The 23890-nt window shown below is 42.3% G+C and overlaps 1 protein-coding gene across 1 annotated transcript in view; it reads left to right on the top strand.

The window, feature by feature from the left end:
• Positions 1-23890, top strand: part of COL19A1 (collagen type XIX alpha 1 chain) — a 337043-nt gene that overhangs the window by 86360 nt on the left and 226793 nt on the right. Inside the window, exons 11-12 of the mRNA XM_073336362.1 lie at positions 9782-9826; positions 20677-20721. Of these exons, the coding sequence (XP_073192463.1) occupies positions 9782-9826; positions 20677-20721 (90 nt within the window). The remainder of the gene's footprint in view (positions 1-9781; positions 9827-20676; positions 20722-23890) is intronic.

Raw genomic sequence — 23890 nt, forward strand, 5'->3', positions numbered from 1 at the left:
CTACAACTATTTAATCCAGGACTCAAATTGTAGTGTTCATGGGTCTCTTATTAAGGCACAGAGAGCTTATATTTAACAACTAAATTATTTTGTATTTAAATATTATGTAATACAGTAACAACAGCTGCCAACAAGCAGCAGCCTACACTAGTCTGTTCAAGGTACCTCCCAGAAGCACCCCCAAAATGGTGGATGCAGCTGCACCCTACATCCTTACATAACAACAACTGCCATTCCACACAGTGGCCATATGTCATACCCACATTTTTAAGGCTTCTGTAATCGACCAGGTCTACACTACAGACCTATATCAGTATAACTATGTCACTCATGGGTGTGAAAAATCCACACCCCTGAGCAAAGTTGTTCTACCAACCTAACCCCCCCATCCATGTAGACAGTGCTATGTTGATAGGAGAACTTCTTCCATTGACACAGCTACCACGTCTCAGGGAAGTGGATTAACTACGCCGACAGGAGACGCTCTCCCATCGGCGTAATAGCGTCTTCACTGAAGCACTACAGCGGCACCGTGGCACCGGCGCTTCTATAGTGCTGTATGTGAAGAAAAGCCCAGCTTGTTTCTAGTCTTGCTCCCTCTCCCAGTTGTAGTCAGTGTCACAGGCTAATCAGAGTTAGTCCCCAAGTATGTCAGTAAGGAATTTTTCTCCCCACGCAGTAGCATTTGCAGAAATTGTCAAGCACACTATGCCTAGCTGTGTTTTCTGTTTTTGTTTTTCTTTGAAGGATTGTCTATTGGATTTTGCCAAAGTCAGGATTGCAGCTTGATGGGTCATTGATTGGTTCTGACAGGATAATTCCTAGGTTACCTCTCTAATTTAAAAAGTAGTTTATTCTATTGCCTGTAACAAAATTTTCTATGTGGCTTACACCTTGTAGTTCAATTATTTACCTGGAGGAAATTTTAAAAGCTTTCTACAAGCCCCAGAAAGTAGAGTCTTTTATATTACATTAATTATATTGAGGCTGCAGGCAGTTTTGTTGACTGCTGTGAGTTGTAATGAATTGAACTATAACTCCACCATTGTCAGATTTTAAACTTTGGAGGATCTGTAAATGTGCAAAGGGAAACCCAGGGAAAGACTTTTATAATAATCTTCGGTCCCTCGGCAATTGGATCTACATTGTTTTTCACAGCCAAACTTCTGGGCTGAAATAATAGTTTATTTGCTTTCAGTGAAACCAGCTCAAACATGACATTTCTGTTATACCAATAGTGTGTTTGTTTTTTTTTAATTTGTTGTTTTTTATTCCCCACAAACTGCACATAGAGTTTCATTTTTCAAACAAAGATAGTATTTGTTAAGTGGCAAATATCCAGTTTTCAGACATAAAAGCTGTCTATATTTATATTCTTCATATAGTAAAATCAATAATATTGATGAAAAATGTGATTTATTTTCACAATGGGATCTAGTCAAAACATCCATTGCAAGCCAGTGTTCCTGAACACACACGACTCAGGTTGCATGTTTGAAACCTGAGTGGATTAGCCCAACGCAACTGTCTGAGGCTGGGCCAAGTCTTGAATAATTATCAGTCAGCATCGTTGCTGTTGTGTGGAGCTTCCAAAAATAGAAAAAGTGCTTGCTAACTTTGCTGTTGACTTTCTCTTCAGTGAACTCATTTCTAACCCACACTAAGTAAAGCAACAGGCAAAGGGCGTGTAGTGCAGATGGTTCAGCAGTCACACACATGTAGTACAGCTGGTAACACAGGTTTTTGATTTGTAATCCTAAAATAGCTAACAGAAGCCAGATTTTTACAGTTGTGGTACAGGGAGCCCAGCCAGCTGATTCTCTCTCTGAATTACTGTCAAATTCCGTGCAAAGCTCCACAAATGAGGGGGAAATTGCTTTAATTTAGAATAGGAGAGCACACTTGAACACTAATTGGGATAGATTTATCCCTCATGTGACTTCACTAAATAGTTACCTTGGGGGTTAATTTTACATATTTTCCTTACGTGTGTAAGATATATATTTTCTTTATTGACAGTAATGCTTAAGTATTTTCATTAACTGCAATCTCCAGTGATAGGTTTTCATTTAGCTGTCTATATCTTTGAGTGAAAGCTGCGTCAAGAGCAGCAGACAGGTAAGGAGTATGCAAAACTCACTGGGGCAAACACCTTCTAATTATTTCATGAACAAACAGGGGCCTCAAGCACCATTGTGCTGGGTGCTGCATAAACGTAAAAGAAAAGGAAATCTCTGCCCCAAAGAGTTTACAATCTAGATGCAGATCACACAATACAGGAGGTAGAGAAGAGATGGAAAGTTAGGACTTGTCTGTACTTACAGCGCTGCAGCCATGCAGGTCTAGCACTTAGTGAAGATGCTGCCTATGGTGACAAGAGCATCTCCCGTCGGCGTAGGTGCTCCACCTCCCCAAGAGGCAGTAGCTATGTCAATGGGAGAAGCCCTCCCATCAACATAGCACAATCTACACCAGGGGTTAGATTGGTATAACTACATTCTAACACATCCCTGAATGATGTAGTTATACTGACATAAATTTGTAGTGTAGACTAGGGTTTAGATGAATGGATTAGAATATATTTGTATAGAGTGTAAATGCTTATTAGTTATGCTATAAACTTCAAAATAGCACTCTGATTACTAAAGAAAGGGCTTCACAATTGTCTCAAGAGGAAACTATTTGGTTACTCTGTCTGTATTACTGCTTGGTCTTTTAACAATGGTGAATGGAGGAAAAGAAGGAGAAAAGCTTGAGCAAAGATTTTGATACGGTCTCCCACAGTATTCTTGCCAGCAAGCGAAAAAAGTATGGAGTTGATGAATGGACTATAAGGTGGATAGAAAGCTGGCTAGATCATCAGGCTCAACAGGTAGTGATCAATGGCTCGATGTCTAGTTGGCAGCTGGTATCAAGTGGAGTGCCCCAGGGGTCTGTCCTGGGGCTGGTTTTGTTCAACATCTTCATTAATCATAGAATCGTAGACTTTAAGGTCAGAAGGGACCGTTATGATTGTCTGGTCTGATCTCCTGTACAACGCAGGCCACAGAATCTCACCCACCAACTCCTGTAACAGACCCCTAACCTATGTCTGAGCTACTGAAGTCCTCAAATCATGGTTTAAAGACTTCAAGGTGCAGAGAATCCTCCAACAAGTGACCCGTGCCTCACGCTGCAGAGGAAGGGGAAAAACCCCCAGGGCCTCTGTCAATCTGCCCTGGAGGAAAATTCCTTCCTGACCCCAAATATGGCGATCAGCTAAACCCTGAGCAGATGGGCAAGACTCACCAGCCAGACACCCAGGAAAGAATTCTCTATAGTCAGATCCCACTCCATCTAACATCCCATCACAGGCCATTGGGCATATCTACCGCTAATAGTCAAAGATCAATGATACCATCATACCATCCCCTCTATAAATTTATCAAGCTTAGTCTTGAAGCCAGATGTCTTTTGCCCCCACTGCTCCCCTTGGAAGGCTATTCCTGAACTTCACTCCTCTGATGGTTAGAAACTTTTGTCTAATTTAAAGTCTAAACTTCCCAATGGCCAGTTTATATCCATTTGTTCTTGTGTCCACATTGCTATGCAGTTTAAATAATTCCTCCCCCTCCCTGGTATTTATCCCTCTGATATATTTATAGAGAGCAATCATATCTTCCCTCAGCCTTCCTTTGGTTAGGCTAAACAATCCAAGCTCTTTGAGTCTCCTTTCATAAGACAGGTTTTCCATTCCTCGGATCATCCTAGTAGCCTTTCTCTGTACCTGTTCCAGTTTGAATTCATCCTTCTTAAACATGGGAGACCAGAACTGCTCACAGTATTCCAGATGAGGTCTCTGCAGGATAGGGATAGGGTCCAGAGTGACCTAGACAAACTGAAGGATTGGGCTAAAAGACATCTGATGAGGTTCGGCAAGGGCAAGTGCAAGTGCAAAGTCCTTCACTTAGGACGGAAGAATCCCATGCACTGCTACAGGCTGGGGACTGACCAGCTAAGTGGCAGTTCTGCAGAAAAAGACCTGGGGATTACAGTGGATGAGAAGCTGGATATGAGTCAGCAGTGTGCCGTTGTTGCCAAGAGGGTAACGGCATATTAGGCTCCATTGGAAGGAACATTGCATCAGATTGAAGGAAGTGATTATTCCCCTCTGTTCAGCAGTGGTGAGGCCACATCTGGAGTATTGCATCCAGTTTTGGACCCCCCACTATAGAAAAGATGTGGACAAATTGGAGAAAGTCCTGCGGAGGGCAACAAAAATGATTAGGGGGCTGGGGCACATGACTTATGAGGACAGGCTGAGGGAACTGGGTTTATTTAGTCTGCAGAAGAGAAGAGTGAAGGGGGGTTCCAAAGAGGATGGAGCTCGGCTGTTCTCAGTGGTGGCAGATGAGAGAACAAGGAGCAATGGTCTCAAGTTGCATTGGGGGAGGTCTAGGTTGGATATTAGGAAAACTATTTCACTAGGAAGGTGGTGAAGCACTGGCTGGGATGATTTAGTTGGTGTTGGTCCTGCTTTGAGCAGGGTATTGGACTAGATGACCTCCTGAGGTCTCTTCCAACCCTAATCTTCTATGATTCTATGAATGGGTTACCTAGGAAAGTAGTGGAATCTCCATCCTTAGAGGTTTTTAAGGCTTGGCTTGACAAAGCCTTGGCTTGGATGATTTCATTGGTGTTGGTCCTGCTTTGAGCAGGGAGTGGACTAGATGACCTCCTGAGGTCCCTTCCAACCCTGATATTCTATGAACCCTAATCTTCTATGATTCTGTGAAAAGTAGATCTGGGAGGTGTTCAGTAGTCTTATTGCCTTTAGGAGAGTGACTATAGACAAAACAGAAACAGCAGAGGAGGGAATAGTTGCAGTGTGGCCCTCTGTCTCACCTTTGATTAATACGAACCCACACAGCCTTAGACCGTACGTCCTATAGTGTAATAGTGGCTGTGTCTTATTTTTTCCTTTGAGATTTTCAGTTGTTCATTATATTTTAGATTGGGCATTTTTCCAGAGTAGTAATGCAAGCCAGTGAGCTGGAAAAAGATTAGACTAATGGAACTTTAAGAGAAACATGTAGGTATTTTGCAATAACAAGGTCATGTTGGTAATACTGCAAAGTGGCTGCAGGAGCTTCCTAACTAGACAATAGAGATTCTTCTAAGTTGTGTGCTAGTGGCATTTATGTTGAGCCATACAAAAGGAAGAAAGGGGCACAGCCTGAAAAATGTATAATTACATCTATTTTCCACAGCTGATTTTCACCCGAAGCAGTGAACACTTTTTACAAAAAATAATTAAAAATCCCATCCAAAACACAATGCTTTGTGGTAGTTCTCAGGACTATTCTATGGGAGATGCAGTTCCAGTTATCAGTGTGCAGATCCTGGCTCCTTGCTCCTGATTCTTGCAGGTGTAGAGAATACTGTAATGGAGATAAAACTCTGAGACTGAGGGTCAGTGGATGGAGTGTTCCCCTATTTACTATGAACCAGATTTTCAAAGGATCTCAGCTCCCTTTTTGGGCACTTGTTCTCAATAGGTGATGAGCATCTTTGAAAAGCTGGTGCATAATATGTTCAGTGCTCTCTGAGGTATCACTGCTTTCAGCACTAGTGCAGTGAGGATGTCAACAATATGAGCCGTTTCCACCCAGCTGCAGCAGAATAGGGCTGGTGGGCATGCAGGTAGCCAATTCCCCCTGGACATGTGGTCATGCAATGCCCTCCTTCTGTCACTTGCCCCATAAAAAAGACTGGAGAAGAACCAGCCACCCCCAAATATATTGTAAGAAAAGGGGCAGGGGGAAAGATTACAAGGCTACTGAGCTCCCACACTCCTCCGTCTACTCCCTGAAAGACCACTAAAATTAGTAATGGTGAGGTGGCCTGGGGCTTTTGGGTAGGAGGTAATCCCATGGTCATGCTTGATATTTGGAATCAATGATATTTGGATTTAGAAATCTGAAAATTATCCAACTATTTGAATTCTAAATTCATTGTGTATATATTCTCCCTAATCCAAATAGCCTATTAACCCATGCCTAGAATATATCAAAGGGCTTCCAAGTAAGGAGATACAGCCATGAGAAAAATCTTTAACTTCCAAATGGCAGTAGACAAACTAAAAATGTATCTCTGAACTACTTGAATTGAATCAGTAGTTGGTACAAGTTTGTCAGCTAACTAAGTACACCACTATTATGTTATCAGAACAAATATTGCTCTGATTGATGAAGCTCCACACCTCAGGCCAGACACTCAGCATGCTTGTATTGGTGTAGCTCTCTGACATTTTTCCTTGTGAGTACACTGTAGCTGAAATCATTGGACATATGCCAGTTTACACCAGCTAAGGATCTGGCCCACTGAATCTTGAGCAGAGGGAACTGATGAATAGATGAAACCTTTCTGGACAAAAATAATTCCTTCAGATAAGGCATTTGGCCTTGGGGCCTTCATTATTGACCAAGAGTGTTTCTTTTAGTACCCTTTACTCAAGGCCCCAAATGTTACTGTTAATATAGAAGTCATAATATATTTTATTATATTGAATAAGCGTGGCCATTTTTTACAACCCAAATAATCCCTTACCGTTGTAGAACACATTTTAAACTAACATTTACAATTTCTGCATTTCAGATATTATTTCAATAAGTTAAATTGAGTTTAAATGACTTCCAGTTCTGTGAACTTCAATGGGGTTAGATTTGTTTTAAAGCTGTGTAAATCAAGCAATGTTGTGTAAGACTTAGACAATTTCTCTTTGGACAGATCCATTAAGGAAAAAAGTACAGTTACAAAATTCTGTCAATTTGTACAGAGTTTAATATCACTGGAAAATCTTCTCTATTTTATGATAGAAACATCTGGCTGGCTAGGTTTAATTTTCTAAGAATTTTCTGTGTGAGATTATGAAACTTTTAGAATCATTAGTAAACAAAAAGGCCTGCTTGTTTTAGTCTCAGTACTCAGTAGCAAGTGTGTTCATGTTTTCCATTTGCACTGTCTTTGTTTTCAATAGAATATTATTGATCAGTAGTTCTCAACCAGGGTGCATGGTATCCCTGGGGGTTCACAGAGGTCTTCGAGGGGGTACATCAGCTCATCTAGATATTTGCCTAGTTTTACAAGAGGCTACATAAAACACACTAGGGAAGTCAGTATAAACTAAAATTTCATACAGACATTGCCTTGTTTATACTTCTCTATATACTATCGCTGAAATGTAAGTACAGTATTTATATTCCAATTGATTTATTTTATAATTATCTGGTAAAAATGAGATGGTAAGCAATATTTCAGTCATAGTGTGCTGTGACCTATTTTTATTTCTGATTTTGTAAGCAGGTAGTTTTTAAGTGAGGTAAAACTTGGGGGTATACAAGATAAATCAGTAGTATGGAAAGGTTGAGAGCCACTGTCAGATCAGTCAAATAGTATTTATTTCCTATGCATATGTGTGCCATATTTTAAAATAAATATGTGTAAAAAAAATGTAGGGCTGTCAAGCAATTACCATTTATTTAAATATTTTTGGATGTTTTCTACATTTTCAAATATATTGATTTCAATTACAACACAGAATGCGAAGTGTACAGTGCTCATTTTATATTTATTTTTATTACAAATATTTACACTGTAAAAAACAAAAGAAATAGTATTTTTCAATTCACCTAATACAAGTACTGTAATGCAGTCTCTTTATCATGAAAGTTGAACTTACAAATATAGAATTATGTACAAAAAATAACTACATTCAAAAGTAAAACAATGTAAAACTTTAGAACCTACAAGTCCACTCAGTCCTACTTCAGCCAATTGCTAAGACAAACATGTTTGGTTACAATTTGCAGGAGATAATGCTGCCCGTTTCTTGTTTCCAATGTCACCTGAAAGTGAGAACAGGTGTTCGCATGTCATTGTTGTAGCTGGCGTCGCAAGATATTTACGTGCCAGATGTGCTAAAGATTCATATGTCCCTTCATGCTTCAACCACCATTCCAGAAGACATACATCCATGCTGATAATGGGTTCTTCCCGCCTGGCCGCCGCTCACCTTCTCATCCCCGCACCAACCCGCCGTTCTCCTCCTCGCCGTCTGCCCGCCTGCCTGCTGCTTTCTTTGCCATCCTTCCAGCATGCCCCGCTGACCGCCACTCTCCTCACTGCCTGCCTGCCTCCTCACCCCCCTCCTACCTGCTGCTCACCTCCTCGCCTGCCTGCCTGCCGCTTCCCTCCTCACTAGTCTCCTTGCTGTCCGTCCGGCGCACCCTCCGTCCGCCTGACTGCCACTTACCTCATCCCTGCTCGCCTGCCTTCTCACCCCCCTCCTGCCCGCCCACCTGCAGCTCGCTTCCTCCCCTGCCTGCCCGCTGCTCACCTCCCCGCTAGTCTCCTCGCTGTCCATCCAGTGTGCCCACCCCCCCATTCACCCAACCAGTGCTCTCCTCCTCGCTGTCCACCCATCTGCCTGCCTCCTCACCTCCCTCCCACTTGCCGCTCGCTTCCACATTCACCTCCTCACCCCATTCGCCCACCCGTCTCCCTTCCCTGACTGTCTCCTCACCTGAATATCAGGACAAATGGCATCCCGATCATAATCAGTCAGGACGTGGGACAAAGGGCTAAATATCGGGACAGTCCCAATTTTATCTAGCCAAGGGATGGCTCAGGCTGGGGCCAGTGTAAGGACAGGACCAATTCAGCCCCCAGTTTAGGCTAATTATCTCCTGAGGGAGTTCTGACTTGTATGGAAAGTTGCAAGGGCACAGAATCACCAGGGATGTATGCATGTCTTCTGCTCTGGGGCTGCTGTGGAGGGAGCACAGAGCAAGAGGAGCTGGTTCTGTGCCTGGCAGGAAGCCCTGTGGCATTGGGGTAATCTCGGGGAAGAGCTTAGGCCTACCTATTGACCTTTTGTGCCAGTCTAGTTTGCTCAAAGGGGCTGTAGGGCAAAACTGAATTGGGCCCATAAAGCTTGATTTTTCAGAGATGCTGAATATTGACAGTTCCTCCTGACCTTAGTGTGCTTTGAAAATGTGTGTGTGTTCTGTGGTCTGTAACTGAAGTGTGAACATTTAAAGCAGGCTCCATGACATAACTAATCTACAGGATTCACAGGGTGAGTGTTAGTAAGTATCTGCTGAATGTGTTTTGTTTTTAAATCACCCTGATTACATTAAAATATGCAATTTAAATTGTGAAAACAACGAGCGGAGGAGAGAGACTCTTCTGGCTTTTGGCAGGGAACTGCCAACTGGACTTTGTGAGGGAACTGGAGCTTCCTTATGTCATCACAAGATGGGCTCCAGAACCCTCTGAAATCCTGTCACTCTCAATAAAATAAAGAGAATTGGCAGTACTCCTTGATGCACTGCAACTAGTTATTATTCAAGAATGTGGGAGTGAAATATAGTGTGATCAAATACAAAGCAACAAAAATTAGCAGTATGTAACTATACAGCATATACCCAGGACGTTGCTGTAAAAATACATGTAATATACAAAATGATTAACGAGGCAAATATCAATCCATAATCACTTGTAAAACTACTGGGACTATTCAGTTTGAAAATATTGCTGGGAATAAGCAGTCTTTGTTTTTTCTTGTGGTTTGCTCATGTGAGTGAGAGCCTGTCATCCTCCTCCAGCTGCACGGTTAACTCTGCTTTGGTGAACTTTCCAACGCTCAACCCTCTCTTTTTGCACAGGGTTGAGAGTTAACCGTGCAGCTGGAGGAGGATGACAGAGCCAAATAATGAAGGTTATGTACATTTTGTTTCAGGGGGAAGATGGCTTCGTGGGTGTTCCTGGCCTTCCTGGTTCCAAGGTAAAGGCATTTTAGTTTTATTTTGTATATTTGCATTTCTGAAGCTTCCTTCTTTTTCCTAGCTGTCCACTATCCATAGAAATTGGTTAGTATTTTAAATTACATGTAGGATGTAAGATTCATTTCATGTGCCGGTGGAACTATAGCACAGGGTCTCGGGCACCAGAAATGATATGAGAAATGCCTGCACAGGCACAGCCGCCTGCATATGTCGTTCTGCATTCAGAGCTTGGAATCAGTTGGCTAGGCCCCAAAATTGGGCTATGCCAGCCCAGCTTGGAGATGTGCTTCTTCAAAAATTCAAAATTACCCTTTCCTGGTGAAACCCCAGGGAGGAGGAAGATGACAGCACGGTCACTTGCTGTCTTCCCAGTCGAATTTTCTCTCTGGGGCAGCATTCTTCTATTTATTCCTGCCCGCAGAGATTTCACATGGTATTGAGTCTGCCTCAGGAAGGCTGGATGCACTTCAGCTCCTAGAACCCAGGATGGGTGCCTAATCAATCAATTTATTTTGGGAGTTTGATGGTGACATATCTTCAGAACACTAGCAGGGGTCACTACAAAGCAATACAAGGCATTCCTTACACCCTATGGGCTGATTGTGCTGGCTTGACCACCACCTCAGTGCATTCTGTCCTAAACATTTGGATGAAGCTATGTTGCTTGTTGAACTCCGATTTATACTGTTTGGCTGGTGTTGCATATTGACAGATTGGGAAATATATTGCTAGCTGTGACTAGATCAAATTATCCATAAAATGTAATCTTAGAAGACTTGTTAACAATAATACACAAGTTTTAAAGAACAAACTTTTCTTCAGTTTTTTTGACAGGAAAGTCTAACATTCATGCACATGATCTTGTTCTATGTTTAAGATTTGTATTTTCATGTATTCAGCAGTTAAACTTCATTCATTTAGATGTTTTATGTCACTTACGTAAAAACTTTTATTGTTAACCTCCTTCACAAGAGAGCGATAAATGAAGCATTATTTTACAGGCAGTAGACCTCAATCTGAACATATATGTGCAAGCACTGTGGCAATAAACATCCAGAAACATATTCTGCTACAGTATATTACTTAAAAAAAAACCCTCCATTCTTCTTATATTCATGATAAAGCATAATCTTTCCAGATATTGGGTCAGGAATTTTCTAGTCTCAGCTGTCTCACACTGCTTGGAAATATGACAAATATGTTTGTTGTACTCATGAAGAGAATACCATAACAGCACCAAAATGCTCAATTAAGAAGACATAAGATGACCCCAAAAGATGTAATTCATAAAAAGATGCATGTTTATTGTAAGCAGGGCTGGTGGCACTTAAGAGGCTGTTGAGGTTGCTTGACACTTCCCATTTTGAGGGTTTGTCTACACTACCGTGTGGGGTCAATCTAAGATATGCAACTTCAGCTAGTGTAGTTAAAGTAAACGTACTTACATCTACTTACCGCGGTATCTTCACTGCAGTAAGTCGACAGCTGACACTCTCCCGTCAACTCCGCTTGCGCTTCTCGTTCTGGTGGAGTACCAGAATCGACAGGAAAGCGCTCAGCGGTTGATTTATCGCATCTATCCTAGACACGATAAATCAACCCCCACTGGATCGATCGCTGCCCTCAGATCTGTCAGTTAGTGTAGAGAAGTCTTCTGATTTTGCTTTTCAGTTGCTTATAACTTTGCCAGACTCTAAGCATTTGGGCTGAAATTTTCATCCCTGTCTGCCTCAGGCTGAAAGCTTTTGGAAAACTTCAGCCAAAATGGTTCAGCAGTTTCCAAGAACAAAGCTAGAGGAAAACATTGTTTTACCCATGTTAAAAAATTCTGGTGACCTTTTCTTTAAAAAATTAAAGCGCCCCCATATCTTTTCGCAGAGACTTGAAATTTGGCAAAAGGGTGGCTATGTCTGGCCAAATTTGGCCAAATTATAAGCTTTTGAAAAATCACTGTGTGCACATACTCAGTAGATACTACTTCAGTTCTTAGCAGCTAAAAATGTGGACAAGTCCATCCTCACTGAGCATGCTTAGGCCTCTTACAGTTCCTGGTATCGATCAGGCTGTGCATGTGTTACCTCCACGGCATGACTGGACAAGCTCCATCCCCTCATGGTTCCTTCGTGTTACAAAGCAATCTTAATTTGAGCCCTTTGTTTGTATACGTTATACTATCCTTAATTTAGAAGTTAAAAGGTGTGTCATGAATGAGGCAGGAGACTGCAGGAACAGAAAGGATAGTCTCATGTTTAAGGCAATTGACTAGTGTCCTGGAGTATTGGATTCTGTACTTGCCTCTGCCAAAGAGTTCCTATGTGATGCTAGGCACCTCATTTAAACTTTCCACAGATGGTCAGTAGTTGTGTGTTCCTTATTGTCTGAGTGCCTGACTTGAGACTCTGGGATAATTTGCAGATTGGCTGAGCACTCAAGGCTGCAACTGAAATTAATTGGAGCTTTGCTTCAAACATATAAAGTACGATGATATGCTAAATACTCTGAAAAATCAGGCTATAGTTGTCTCACAGTGGGCACCCAAAATTAGTGGAAACTTTTTTTTTTTTTAGTGGATTCCACCACCTCCCTAGTTAACACATTCTAGTGTTTCACCACCCTCCTAGTGAAAAAGTTTTTCCTAATATCCAATCTAAATCTCCCCCACTGCAACTTGAGACCATTACTCCTTGTTCTGTCATCTGCTACCACTGAGAACAGTCTAGATCCATCCTCTTTGGAACCCCCTTTCAGGTAGTTGAAAGCAGCTATCAAATCACCCCCTCATTCTTCTCTTCCGTAGACTAAACATCCCCAGTTCCCTCAGCCTCCCCTCACAACTCATAATTCTCGTAATGTAGCTTTTTGTGTGTAATATATATATTTAGCAGTATCTTTTACTGAAAGTTATAGTCTAAACCAGGGGTCTCAAACACGCGGGTTCTTCCCTGCAGCCCGCCAAGCTCCCCGCGGCCCCACCAGTCCCCTCCACAGCACGCCGCGGCCCCAGCCTACCTCCAGGCCAAGGGTGGGCAAACTACGGCCCTGGGCCGGATCCGGCCCCTCAGGGTTTTGGATCCGGCCTGCAGATTTGCCAACCCCGTGGTGCTGAGGGCCCTGCATCGCTTCCCTGCGGTCCCAGTGGGAGGGGGAGCAGAGAACTCCGTGAGCTGTTTTTTGCCCGTGGTCACCTCCTCTGAAGCTCCTATTAGCCAGGAACGGGGAAGCGCGGCCAATGGGAGCTTCGGGGGAGGTACCCACAGGCAAGAACAGCTCACGAACAGCTCACTGAGTTCTCTGATCCCCCTGCCCCCGGGGCTGCAGGGACAGGGTGCCCACTGCTTCCCAGAGTGGAGCGGAGCAGCATAGGGCCGAAGCCAGGGCCAGGGCAGGCAAGGAACCTACCCTGGCCCTGGTGTGCACCCCTGCCACCCCAGAGCTGCTCAAGGTAAGCAGCGCTGGGCTGGAACCCAAACCCCTCCTGCACCCCAACTCCCTGCCCTGAGCCTCCTGCTGCACCCCGTGGGCAGGGGCGGCAGCCCTTGAGCCAACGTACCAGTCCTCATGTGGCCCTCCTGGTGATTTGAGTTTGAGACCCCTGGTCTAAACCAGTTCAGAAATGGCTACTTCCAGTCATGTGGTGGGTGCGCTCCTGTGTACGCTAGCATTTTGGAACATGTGCTTTAGGGGTAAACTAAACTGGTTTTGTTAAACCAGTGCAACTTTGTATGTGGGCTCGTTTATATCTGTTTATCTTGCACCTGCAATAAGCCTGGCTAAAATGGATATCAGAGTGTGTATGCAGAAAATTGCATTGGTTTTACTAAAATGATATAAAATCACTCCTTTAATTCTTTCAGTACAACTCTGTGTGTAGACCAGGCTTTAAAAACTAGAAATAACAAATTATTCTACAAACACAGTACTATTAAAACTCTCTTTGAAAGAACAGGGCTAGATATTTAAAGGGATCTGAGTGTGGAAAGCGAGGAGAGAGAGTCTTTTGGATATCCTGCAAATGTTCATTTGCATGAACATCTCTAAATATACTGTTGCTAAGAAAAACATATTGTAGGCAATTAATAATCACAGTGGGGAATAAATGCATGATGAGCCCAGAACTGTTATGTGATTTACTTCCACTTGTCATCTAGTCTTATTGTCTGACCACATATTTCATGATACTCAGTTTTTTTGCCTCCAAGAAAATTGCTATTGGATGCTTTCATGCTTGAGTAAGTTGGGTATAACTTTCCTATCCTATTTATTTTTATTTGATATTGAAACTGTATATTTATTCCACTATCCCCTTACCTGCTGTCCATGTTTGCTTAACTGTAAGCTCCTCTGGATAGAGATTGTGTCTTCCAAATGTTTGGAAAACACATAATGCACCAGGGATATTATTGAAATTAAATAATGCCGGTAGCATCCTAGATATTTGAACTACAGTGTTTTGATAAAATCTAAGACCTCAGATTCTAGCCATAGGGAAAATTGAGAATTAGTTCAATTGCTACTGGAAAAGCTGCTCTTCCAGTAGAACACCCACACACACTTTATTTGCACAGGCATCTAATTTGTTTTGGGAACTTATGTGATGAATTTGACATTTTGTGACTGTGAAAACGAGAGTTGCAATCTTACATCTGATGAAGCTAAATGGAGGCAATGCCTTTTTTGTAGGAATATATCAAAGGTGTGTAATGGGACATATATATCAGAATTTATATCAGAGAAACAAAAATGAAGAAACATTTCTAAATTATTTTAAAAAACACCACATGCACATTTTCCAACAGAAAAGCACGGGCTGCTATTGTACCTGGACTAAGTTCTGCGTACTTTATCTTAGACACATTACTAAAACTGACATCTAAGCTGTTGACTTCACCAACCACATCAGCCAAAACAGTAAGCATAATGCAGCCACCACAAACAGCTGCTGGAAAGCCCAGAACTATTTGCTGGTATATGAATCTGTGCATCTCAAAACTTTGAAATTGATTCTCAGATGTAGCTCATGATGCTGTGTCAACTGAATTATTTGGCAACATACTGTAAACAGGAAGCTTGCATGTTGTAGCCTACTGTTTCACCTACCCTCATTTAAACGTTAAGCTTCTATATAAGGGAATGGAACTCTGCAAAAGGTGAACTTAGGGGGGGTAGAGAGGACAAAATCAAAATGGGGAATTTTTACAGTAAAATGAGAGAAATACTATATGCTGCGATTTGGGAGATTTCCATTTTCTTGATCTCCAGACCTATAGAGTTCATGTATGCCATATCAACACTATGGATGTAGATGCTAAGAAAGGAAGATGGAATGAGAACCACTTCCTGCGAGATGGTTTTGGGGGAGGTGGAGCATGGAAACTGTATTTGGATGAGGTAGTTTGCCTGTTCCTATATGAAAAATAGAACTTTGATTGCATTTCTCATTAAAGATGGGTGTATACTGTGGCATTGCACCCCATATTCTTCATAGTAATATCATTATGGTATGATTATGGCATAACTATGATGTATTTTGTGCAAGATAGGTCATGTAAGATATCATTGAAAAGGTTATGATTTACTGAATATGATTATCATATTTGTATGCAAGTATTATTTTGATATCTGAAGTTAGGAATATTGTCTGTGCATCTATTAAAATGTGCTTACACCTGGGGAACACCCATTAGGCAGAATGCAGTCAGTCTAGATGGCTGACTGGGAAGGGCCATTAGGGAGAATAATAGGTTTTAGAAGAAGCTAATCTCCCACTGGGGGGCCTTCTTGAGGATGCAAAAAACAGGAGTTATGGCTGATGTGACCCTACGTGGTCATGTGACCAGGTCACCTGGTACTAGACTCCATCTTGGAATACCAGTGTTTTTCCACTAAAAGGCGTGGGAACTAAGCCTGGAGACAAAGGGTTCCTGCCATATGCAAAAGCTATTTAAAGCAGGGGAGTGATATCATTGTGGTTCTTCACTGACTCCTCACCCAAGGAAACTCCTGAAAATACCTGAGGAAGAAGGACTGAACTGGGGGGAGGGCTGAACCCAGGCTAGAGGGATTTCTAGCCTGTGAAAGGAATACCTGAGGTTTTAAGCTGCAAGCAAGCGTAGCTTGCTTTTTAAGAATCTCTGCAGATGGCTTAAATCATCATTTAGGGTGAGAATTTGCTACTCGTATCCAATCTCTTTAGTATATTAAGCTTAGATTTTTATTTTATTTGCGAGGTAATCTGCTTTGATCTGTTTGCTATCCCTTATAATCACTTAAAACCTATCTTTTGTAGTTAATAAACTTGGTTTTGTTTTGTCTAAAACCAGTGTGTGGAAATCATACTTGGGCAGAAAGCTGTTGCCTGTCTCTCTCCACATTGAGGGAGAGGGCGAATTTTATGAACTTATGCTGTACAGTTTTTTGTGCAGCACAAGACAGTATAATTTTGGATTTACCCTCCAGAGAGGGGAATGCACATGGGAAGCTGGCAAGTGCCCTAGCTGAGTAGCCTTCTGATGCTGGGGCTGATCAAAAAGCTTGTCTACATGTTATTGCAGCTGGGTGTGTCTCTATCTGTGGGCTGATGAAAGTGTGAGACTGGGAGCATGTCTGCAGCTTGTCACAGCATTGTAGAGTGAATGGGAACCCAGGCTGGTCGGTCAGGTGGCTCAGTGGTACCCCAGTTCCAGGCGGCATCTCGGAGGGGTACCCATCACAGTGGCACAGAGTTTTAAGTATGGTGGCTAGAGGTCCGTCAAAGTGATTACCAGTTTATTTTCTGTTTGCTTATTTTGGGCAAGGGAAGTATGGACAGAAAAACAGGAAAATGAGTGAAAGTGAATCTAGCAAGAAGCTGGAGCATGGCAGATTGCAGGCAGAAGAGAGGGAGAAGGAGCACAGAAGACAAATGGATTAAAATAAATGGAGATTAATGCGCAAGAAACTGCACACCGGAGAACCATACAAGCAGAAGAGGCCAAGCAAAAAGCTGCACACCAGAGAGCCCTGGAACTGCAAGACAATGAAATGGAGGCCTGGAATCTAGTCATGGAGGAGAGGGGAAAAAGAAAGGAAGCATGAACTTGACTTGATAAAGAAGCAGAACCAGCACCCCCATACACCAGGGAGTCCCACCTCTCCGAAAATCCACAAATGGGAACAATTGTGTCCTGTGTACAACAAGACAGGGGACATTGCTGAATACTTCATCACCTTTGAGAGGCTGTGTGTACTTCATGAGATTCCTGAAGACCAAAGGATGCCCACTTTGGTTGCAAAGTTGTCTGGGAGAGCACTGGATATATCCAATAAGATGCCAATTGGAGATGCTTCAGATTATGGTAAATTCAAGGAAATAGTTTTAAAACCGTTTCAGATTACACCTGAAACATATAGAATAAAATTTTGAAGCCTTAAGAGAGGTGCTGGGGAATGAGTAATGTGTCATATGTAAACCAGATGAGAGATTTGATGGATAAGTGGGTAAGGGGAAAAGATATTACAAGCTTTGAAGAAATGTGTGATCTTGTTGCTCAGGAACATTTCCTGAATTTATGTAACGATGATGTAAAACAGTGTTTATGGGATAAAAAGGTAAAGACTGTTGATGAATCTGCTACTCTAGCTGATCAATTTGAACAAACCCAAGTATCTATTAGAAATAAATCACAGGCAGAGAGGGTTAAGTTTGGAGGGAAACAGGGTTCTGCTTTATTCCTGGAGAAAGTAAGGGTGAATGGGAGGCTGGATGCTCATCTCCCCAAATCCATTCCTCTTGTCCTTGCCCCAAGTCCCCTGTAAAAACAGAAGAGCCCGGAAGGTATGATCATTGTAATTCCATTGAGCACCTTAGGAATAAATGCCCTGTGCTGAGTGGGAACAGGCAACAAGCAACTCATGGGAATGCTGCTACCCAGAGTACAGAGGCACCTCAGGCAATTGCCACTTACCATACAGGATTTGTAAAAGTAGCTTCTGCACAGCCAGGCAGGAAGCACATAGGGACTGTCAGAATTATTGGCAAGGAACAATCTTGGTGGAGGGATACAGGTGCAGAAATTTCTGTGGTCAGAAGAGACCTTGTTCAGGAGAAAGGCATACCGCCAGGGCAGATGGCAGAGCCTTTGTAGTAGGAGGTCACAAAATCCTTGTGCCATTGGCTAAAGTGCACATAGAAGCTGGGGATTTGGAAGCTGAATTAACTGTGGATGCAATACGTGGTAACCCAACACAATTGTTACTTGGGAATGACTTTTTCAGTGTAGCTCAGGCTGTCAAGGGGTCTGTCAGCAGCAAGGAGCAATATTGTGCTGAAACCCCAGAGGGAAAGGATGAAATCTTAGGAACTGTTTGGAGAATGGGAGAGTGTCTCTTTAATTCCTCTGCAGCCATGGAAAACAGTCTGCTACCAGGGGTGGGTGTGTTTGAGACCAGCTCCTACTGCCCGGTGGCTAAAAGCAGCTTTTCCTCAAAGGGGGACGAGAGTGTATTGCCTATCAGTGAGAAGATGGTCCCAGTTGCTGGATGCCAGCAGGTTGCATTTGAGCAAGGGACACCTCACTCTAGAATGCATAGGAAGATGTGTCCTAGAGGGAAGTCCAGAGGTGGGGGAATGGAATCCTAGAGACCGCTGAGGTGGGTGAGGATTTCAGGAACTCTGCAGCTGCAGGCAAGCCCAATTCAAAGAGGGAGGCATAGTGCCTACCAGTAAAAGGACTGTTCTGGCTGTTAGCTGTGAGCCCACAGCTAAACGGGATAGATTCCACTCTAGAGAGCACAGATGTGGTGTGTCTGAAAGGGGGTGTGTGCCTGAGAAACTGGTAAGTACCCTAGCTGCATAGCCTTCCCATGCAGAGGTTGGTCAGAAAGCCATTCTGTGTGTTATTACAACTGGGTGTGTCCCTACCTGTGTGCTGGGGAAAGTGTGAGACCAGGAGCACGTCTGCGGCTTCTCACAGCAGTGTGTGGGAGTCCAGGCTAGTGGGAAAGGGGGCTCAGTGGTGTCCCATGTGACGTTTCACTCCATATGAAATATGATTATGATATGAATATGACATAACCAAGAAGTACTTTATGCAAGATGGGTCTTGTAAGATATCATTGGAAAGGTTATAATCTACTGAAGGTGATTATCTAATTTGTATGCCTGTGTCATTTCTATATCTGAAGTTAGGAATATTGACTATGTATCTGTATTTCAACTATGCTACTTCAGGTGACGCTCACTGCTAACACTTCCAGTACAACAATGGAAAAGTCAGACAGGACAATGGACTATGAAAAGGCTTTGGCCTTCGTGTTGGTGTTCCATATTGCCACTGTCTCATGAATGCTGTGATACTACAGAGCCAGGTGGTCTTGTCACCTGATACTAAACATTACCTGGGGCTTCTTGTAACTTTTCACAGGAAGGAAAGGGGGAGGAAGGGTCAATTTTGGGAAACAAAGAATTCCCACCTTATCTAAATCCTATTTAAGGGTGGGGAGGGAGGCAAATGGGACTCCTCCTCCCCATGGCCTGTCTGCCCAAGAAGAAAGTCTGCTAAAACCACCTGAAGGGAAGGCAAGGGGGGTGTCCAGACTGAGTCAGGGGTCCAGTCTGAAAAGGAATATAAATGGAACTCTGAACCACAGAAACTTTGCAACCTGCCTAAAATAACATTTAGGGTGAGAATTTACATGTTATAACTTGTTTCTTAAGTATATTGAGCTTAGCTTGCGTATTACACTTTATTTGGTCAGTAATCTGCTTTGTTCTGTCTGTTATCTCTTATATTCACTTAGTTTACCTTTTGTAGTTAATAAACTTTTTTCTCATTTGTAATATAACCCAGTTTATGTAATTTCTAACTGGGGGGCAAGAAGTTGTGCATATCTCCCTCCACATTGGGAGAGGGGGCGAATTTCATTTCATAAAACCTTTGGGTTTGTACCCTTAAAGGGAGTGGGCACCAGAGTGTTGGGGTGAGCCCCCAAGGTTGAATTTTTCCAGAACGGATCTCTATCTCTCTGTGCAGCTGGATGTGGCCCTGCCTGTGTGCGTGGCTGGAAGAGGCTTGTCAGCCTAACATGGCAAGGCCAGGTAAAGGGGACTCAGGGTGGCAGAATAGGCTGACTCAGTGGCATCCCAGCACATAAGGTGACACCCCAAGGGCCCAAACCCGTCACACCCCAGTTCTAGGCGGCACCCCGGGGGGAACCTGTTACATATACATTAATATCTGGGTAAATTAAAGATGTTGGTTTTGTTAGTTTGCATCTTGACTACATTAGAGACCAGAGCTATTATGTTCAGGTACAGCACTTGCTCTAAGAATTCCATAATTTAAATGGGAGGAAAATGGTAACTGGTCTTTTTTGGTGAAGGATACTCAAATCAGGAATCCACTTCCCTTTGGATCCATCTGAGCTTGGATATAATGACCTTCAGCATATGCTGCAAAGCTGAAATCATTCTGAAGGTTTTTCATAGAGAGCTCTTCTTGGTTGAATAAGCTTTGTATATACAATGATTGAACAGCACCTTGACACCTGGCAAGTCACACTTATAAATTTAAATAAAATAAATAAAACATTGATTTTCAGAATGAGGACTGGGATGACTGGACTAACTTCAATGGTCTATAAACAGAGTTAGCTGCCAAAACCACAGAAAACCATTCCAGTTTTCCACATAAGTTTCAGATCTTTTGATGTGCTGAAAAGATATTCAGTATCCAAGTTGTGTAGTATTGTCAAGCCTTATTTTTAACCTGAAATACAATTAAATGCAATAGAAATTGTGTAGATTGTTTATGTATATGACATTTGCTTAAAATTTCCTGTCAAACAATCTTGTGATTTGTTTTCGTAACAGGGAGAACGTGGCTTTGAGGGTAATAAAGGAGAAGAAGGTAAAAAGGTGAATCACTTCATTTGTGCAGTTTTTTGTGGTTAGATGTTTTCAACCTATGATACTTGAGATAACTTCTGTCCTCACATAGGGCCTAGTTCTGAAGTCCTTTGCTCTTTCACAGACAAAACTCTATGTTCTGCTATGGTAGAATAAGGACTTAACAATATGGTTCATATTAATTAGACATCATAAAATGTTCGCAGTGTTCCCAGCATGTTGTGTTAGGATATGTGTATGTAGATAAGTTTTATGTTAACCCTACAGTGTTTAGCATGATAAAAATACTTGGTAAAGCTTCAAGTTACAGGGCACTAACATGGTGTGTATTCCTTACCTCCATGGTAACTGGCAGCTTTTTATTTACACAGCATGTCCTACTTGGTGAGAATATAAATAATTAGTTTGGAGATATATTTTAATTACCAATCAATTTGCAAACGTGTAAAATTATGTAATTACTATAAGGGGTGCAAAAATCAACATTTACTATATTATCTCTTATATGTTATGTCTGTTGACATAAACTGACTTTTTAATGGAGATCACTGTATGTAGTTACATATAACATTTAGCAGGTGACCACCTAATTCCACAGAAAACAGCCAGGGAGGTGAAGGGTGGGAAGCTAGAGGCAGACCTCCCTTATAACCTTTAGCCTAGTGGCTAGCGTACTCACCTGGGGACCCCCACTGCTGTTTGATGAGGAGAAGGGGTTTGAATAGAGATCAGCCATCTCTCAAGTGAGTGCTTTACCCATTGGTTCTGGGGTATTCTGATGTGGGGTGCCCTCAATCTCTCCTTTTTAAGTAGTTCTGCTTTAATGAAATGATTCAATAATTAAATATTATTTGGGTCAGAGAAAAAATTAGAATGACTGTGTAGCCTGATGATTAGAACATTTACCTGAGAGGTGGCAGACCCCAGTTCAACCTCTTCTCCTCATCAGGCAGCGTGGGGACTTGCAAACTGGGACTCTCCCACATCTTAAGGGTGCACCCTGACCACAAGGTTTAAGGGACATCTTTCTCTTCCCCCTTCCTCCTCGCTACCCCCTGCCATTTTGTGGGGAATGAGGTGGCCGCTGAGCATGCCTATTGGATCTGGCCCTGCACATGATTTAATAGGCAAATGCCTGTCTTTCCCTGATTTGTGAATCACAAGCAGAGATAGGTGCCTCCCTGCAGCCCAGACTTCAGGAGCTACCTCTGGAAGAGGAGCAGGGCTTAGTACACACCCTAGTTGTTGTGATTTCTCATTGGCTAACTTAGGCAGCTCCCTGCCTATCATGCTGGCTTTGTGGATGGCATCCTAAGGTGCCTATCTCTCTCCATTCATGGTATAGGGAGTGTAGGTCCCTAACTCAGGCTTTGTGCATTGTAGTGGTGATCCTGTGTTTTTTCTAGTCACATGAAAGTTAGGTGTTGTGATGCTCAACATGGCAAAGGCCAAGTCCCTTTTGTGGGTCTGGGCCTTAGTCTCTCTGTGCCTCATTCCCCATCTGCAAAAGGGAGATAATGGTACTTCCCTAACACACACGCAAGTGTGTTTGTGGGAATAAATGCATTAAAGATTGTGTGGTGCTCAGGTCCTGTGGTTATGAGGGACATATAAGTACCTAACATTGCCCAATGGAAAATCATGTTGAAGGCAGACAATGGAGGATATAGCTTCTGAGCTAAGGAAAGTACAGACTACTTATGAGCTATGCTCTCCTTTTTAAGGGCTGGGGTGTAACCAGCTACCACTCCTCTTCAAAAGTACCAGTCAATTTTCCACTGTTAATGCTTTAAAAGAAAATGGTGTTTATAGATCAGGAAAATTAGGTCACATTTAAAGTTATTGGTTTAGGAACAGAGAGAGAGAGAGAGAGATGTTGTATTATCCAGTAATGGTAATAAATAACAGAAGTAAACATCAACATCTGCAATCATTAAAAATTATGAGATCAGACAATTCAATCTCAGTTTTCTGAAAAATGACTTGTTGACGTTAAGGTTTTTTTCTAACTCTATAGAGAGTTCTCAGTCCTTTGGTTATGTTCCCATTCTTCTGCTCTGAAGTGCTTGTTGACTTATAAGTATTTCCCTTGCAGCTGTGCCATGGTCTCCTTGAGTCTTATGAATAAACTTTGTTTGGACATAGGGACGTGATTCCAGCTGCTGGTGCCACTCTTAGTTCAGCTTCCCTTCATTTTAAGGTGACCATGTGAAAACATGCACACCCTGGTCGTAACAGTTCTTCATTGTGCAAACTGAGTCAATATGTCTAAATTTGCCACTTTAGACATTAATTAAGAACCAGTAGTTATTCAATTTATTCCCTATTTAAATGCTGACAGTATGCTCGGCTTGGAACAAAACGCAGAAGGCATGTTTTGCACCTAATGGAAGTTACAATATACATAGATGGTAGTTGGAGAATGTTTGACTATCGAGAAGTTTTCAAAAGGAAATAGAGGACCCTCACCTTGAGCAACTTAAAACTAGATTGGGCAAAGCACTGAGAGAGAGAGAGTGTAGGGAATAATTTATACTGATTGAGGTGGATTAGGTTGTTTTTTCCACCTTTAACTTCTATTGTTCTTTGGAGGGCTACTGACATAGTGCTCTTTCTCTGGCTAACAGGGCAAATGGACACTGTTCTCCTTCCAGTATCCTAAGCCTCAGTATATGACTTGCAATTCACCCGAGATCAATCACTGGTGGGCAGAAGATTCCTGAATCTGTGGGGTATGGTGTTTTTGCATATCACACAACACTGCTCTGACTGCATTGGATCTGATTTCTGACAGAAGCCAAATGCCAAGTAGTCAGAGCAGGTTAAACCATCCTGCATTTATCATATGTCTAGCAGCCCAAAAGATAACATTATGGTTTATGGACCATTGATTTTTAAATATGTATTATTTATATGCCATATACAACACAAATAAAGACACAGTCCTTACCCAAAGGAGCTCACAATCTTAATAAAGGGCAGCACACACCGTGAGACCAGTGTGATGATAACTTAGAGCTTTCTTGCTCAAACAAATGGGGGTGAATGGTAATAGCATTATATTAATGTAGGTTAGCATTTGTGGGCTGAAAAGAAGAAATGGGATTTCCAGAGGAATTTAAATGAAGAAAGGTAGGTGGTTAGTACACTGGAAAATAATTGTCATTTCAGGGCCTCT

This window comes from Lepidochelys kempii, chromosome 3 (assembly GCF_965140265.1).
Source record: "Lepidochelys kempii isolate rLepKem1 chromosome 3, rLepKem1.hap2, whole genome shotgun sequence".
Lineage (NCBI taxonomy): Eukaryota > Metazoa > Chordata > Testudines > Cheloniidae > Lepidochelys > Lepidochelys kempii.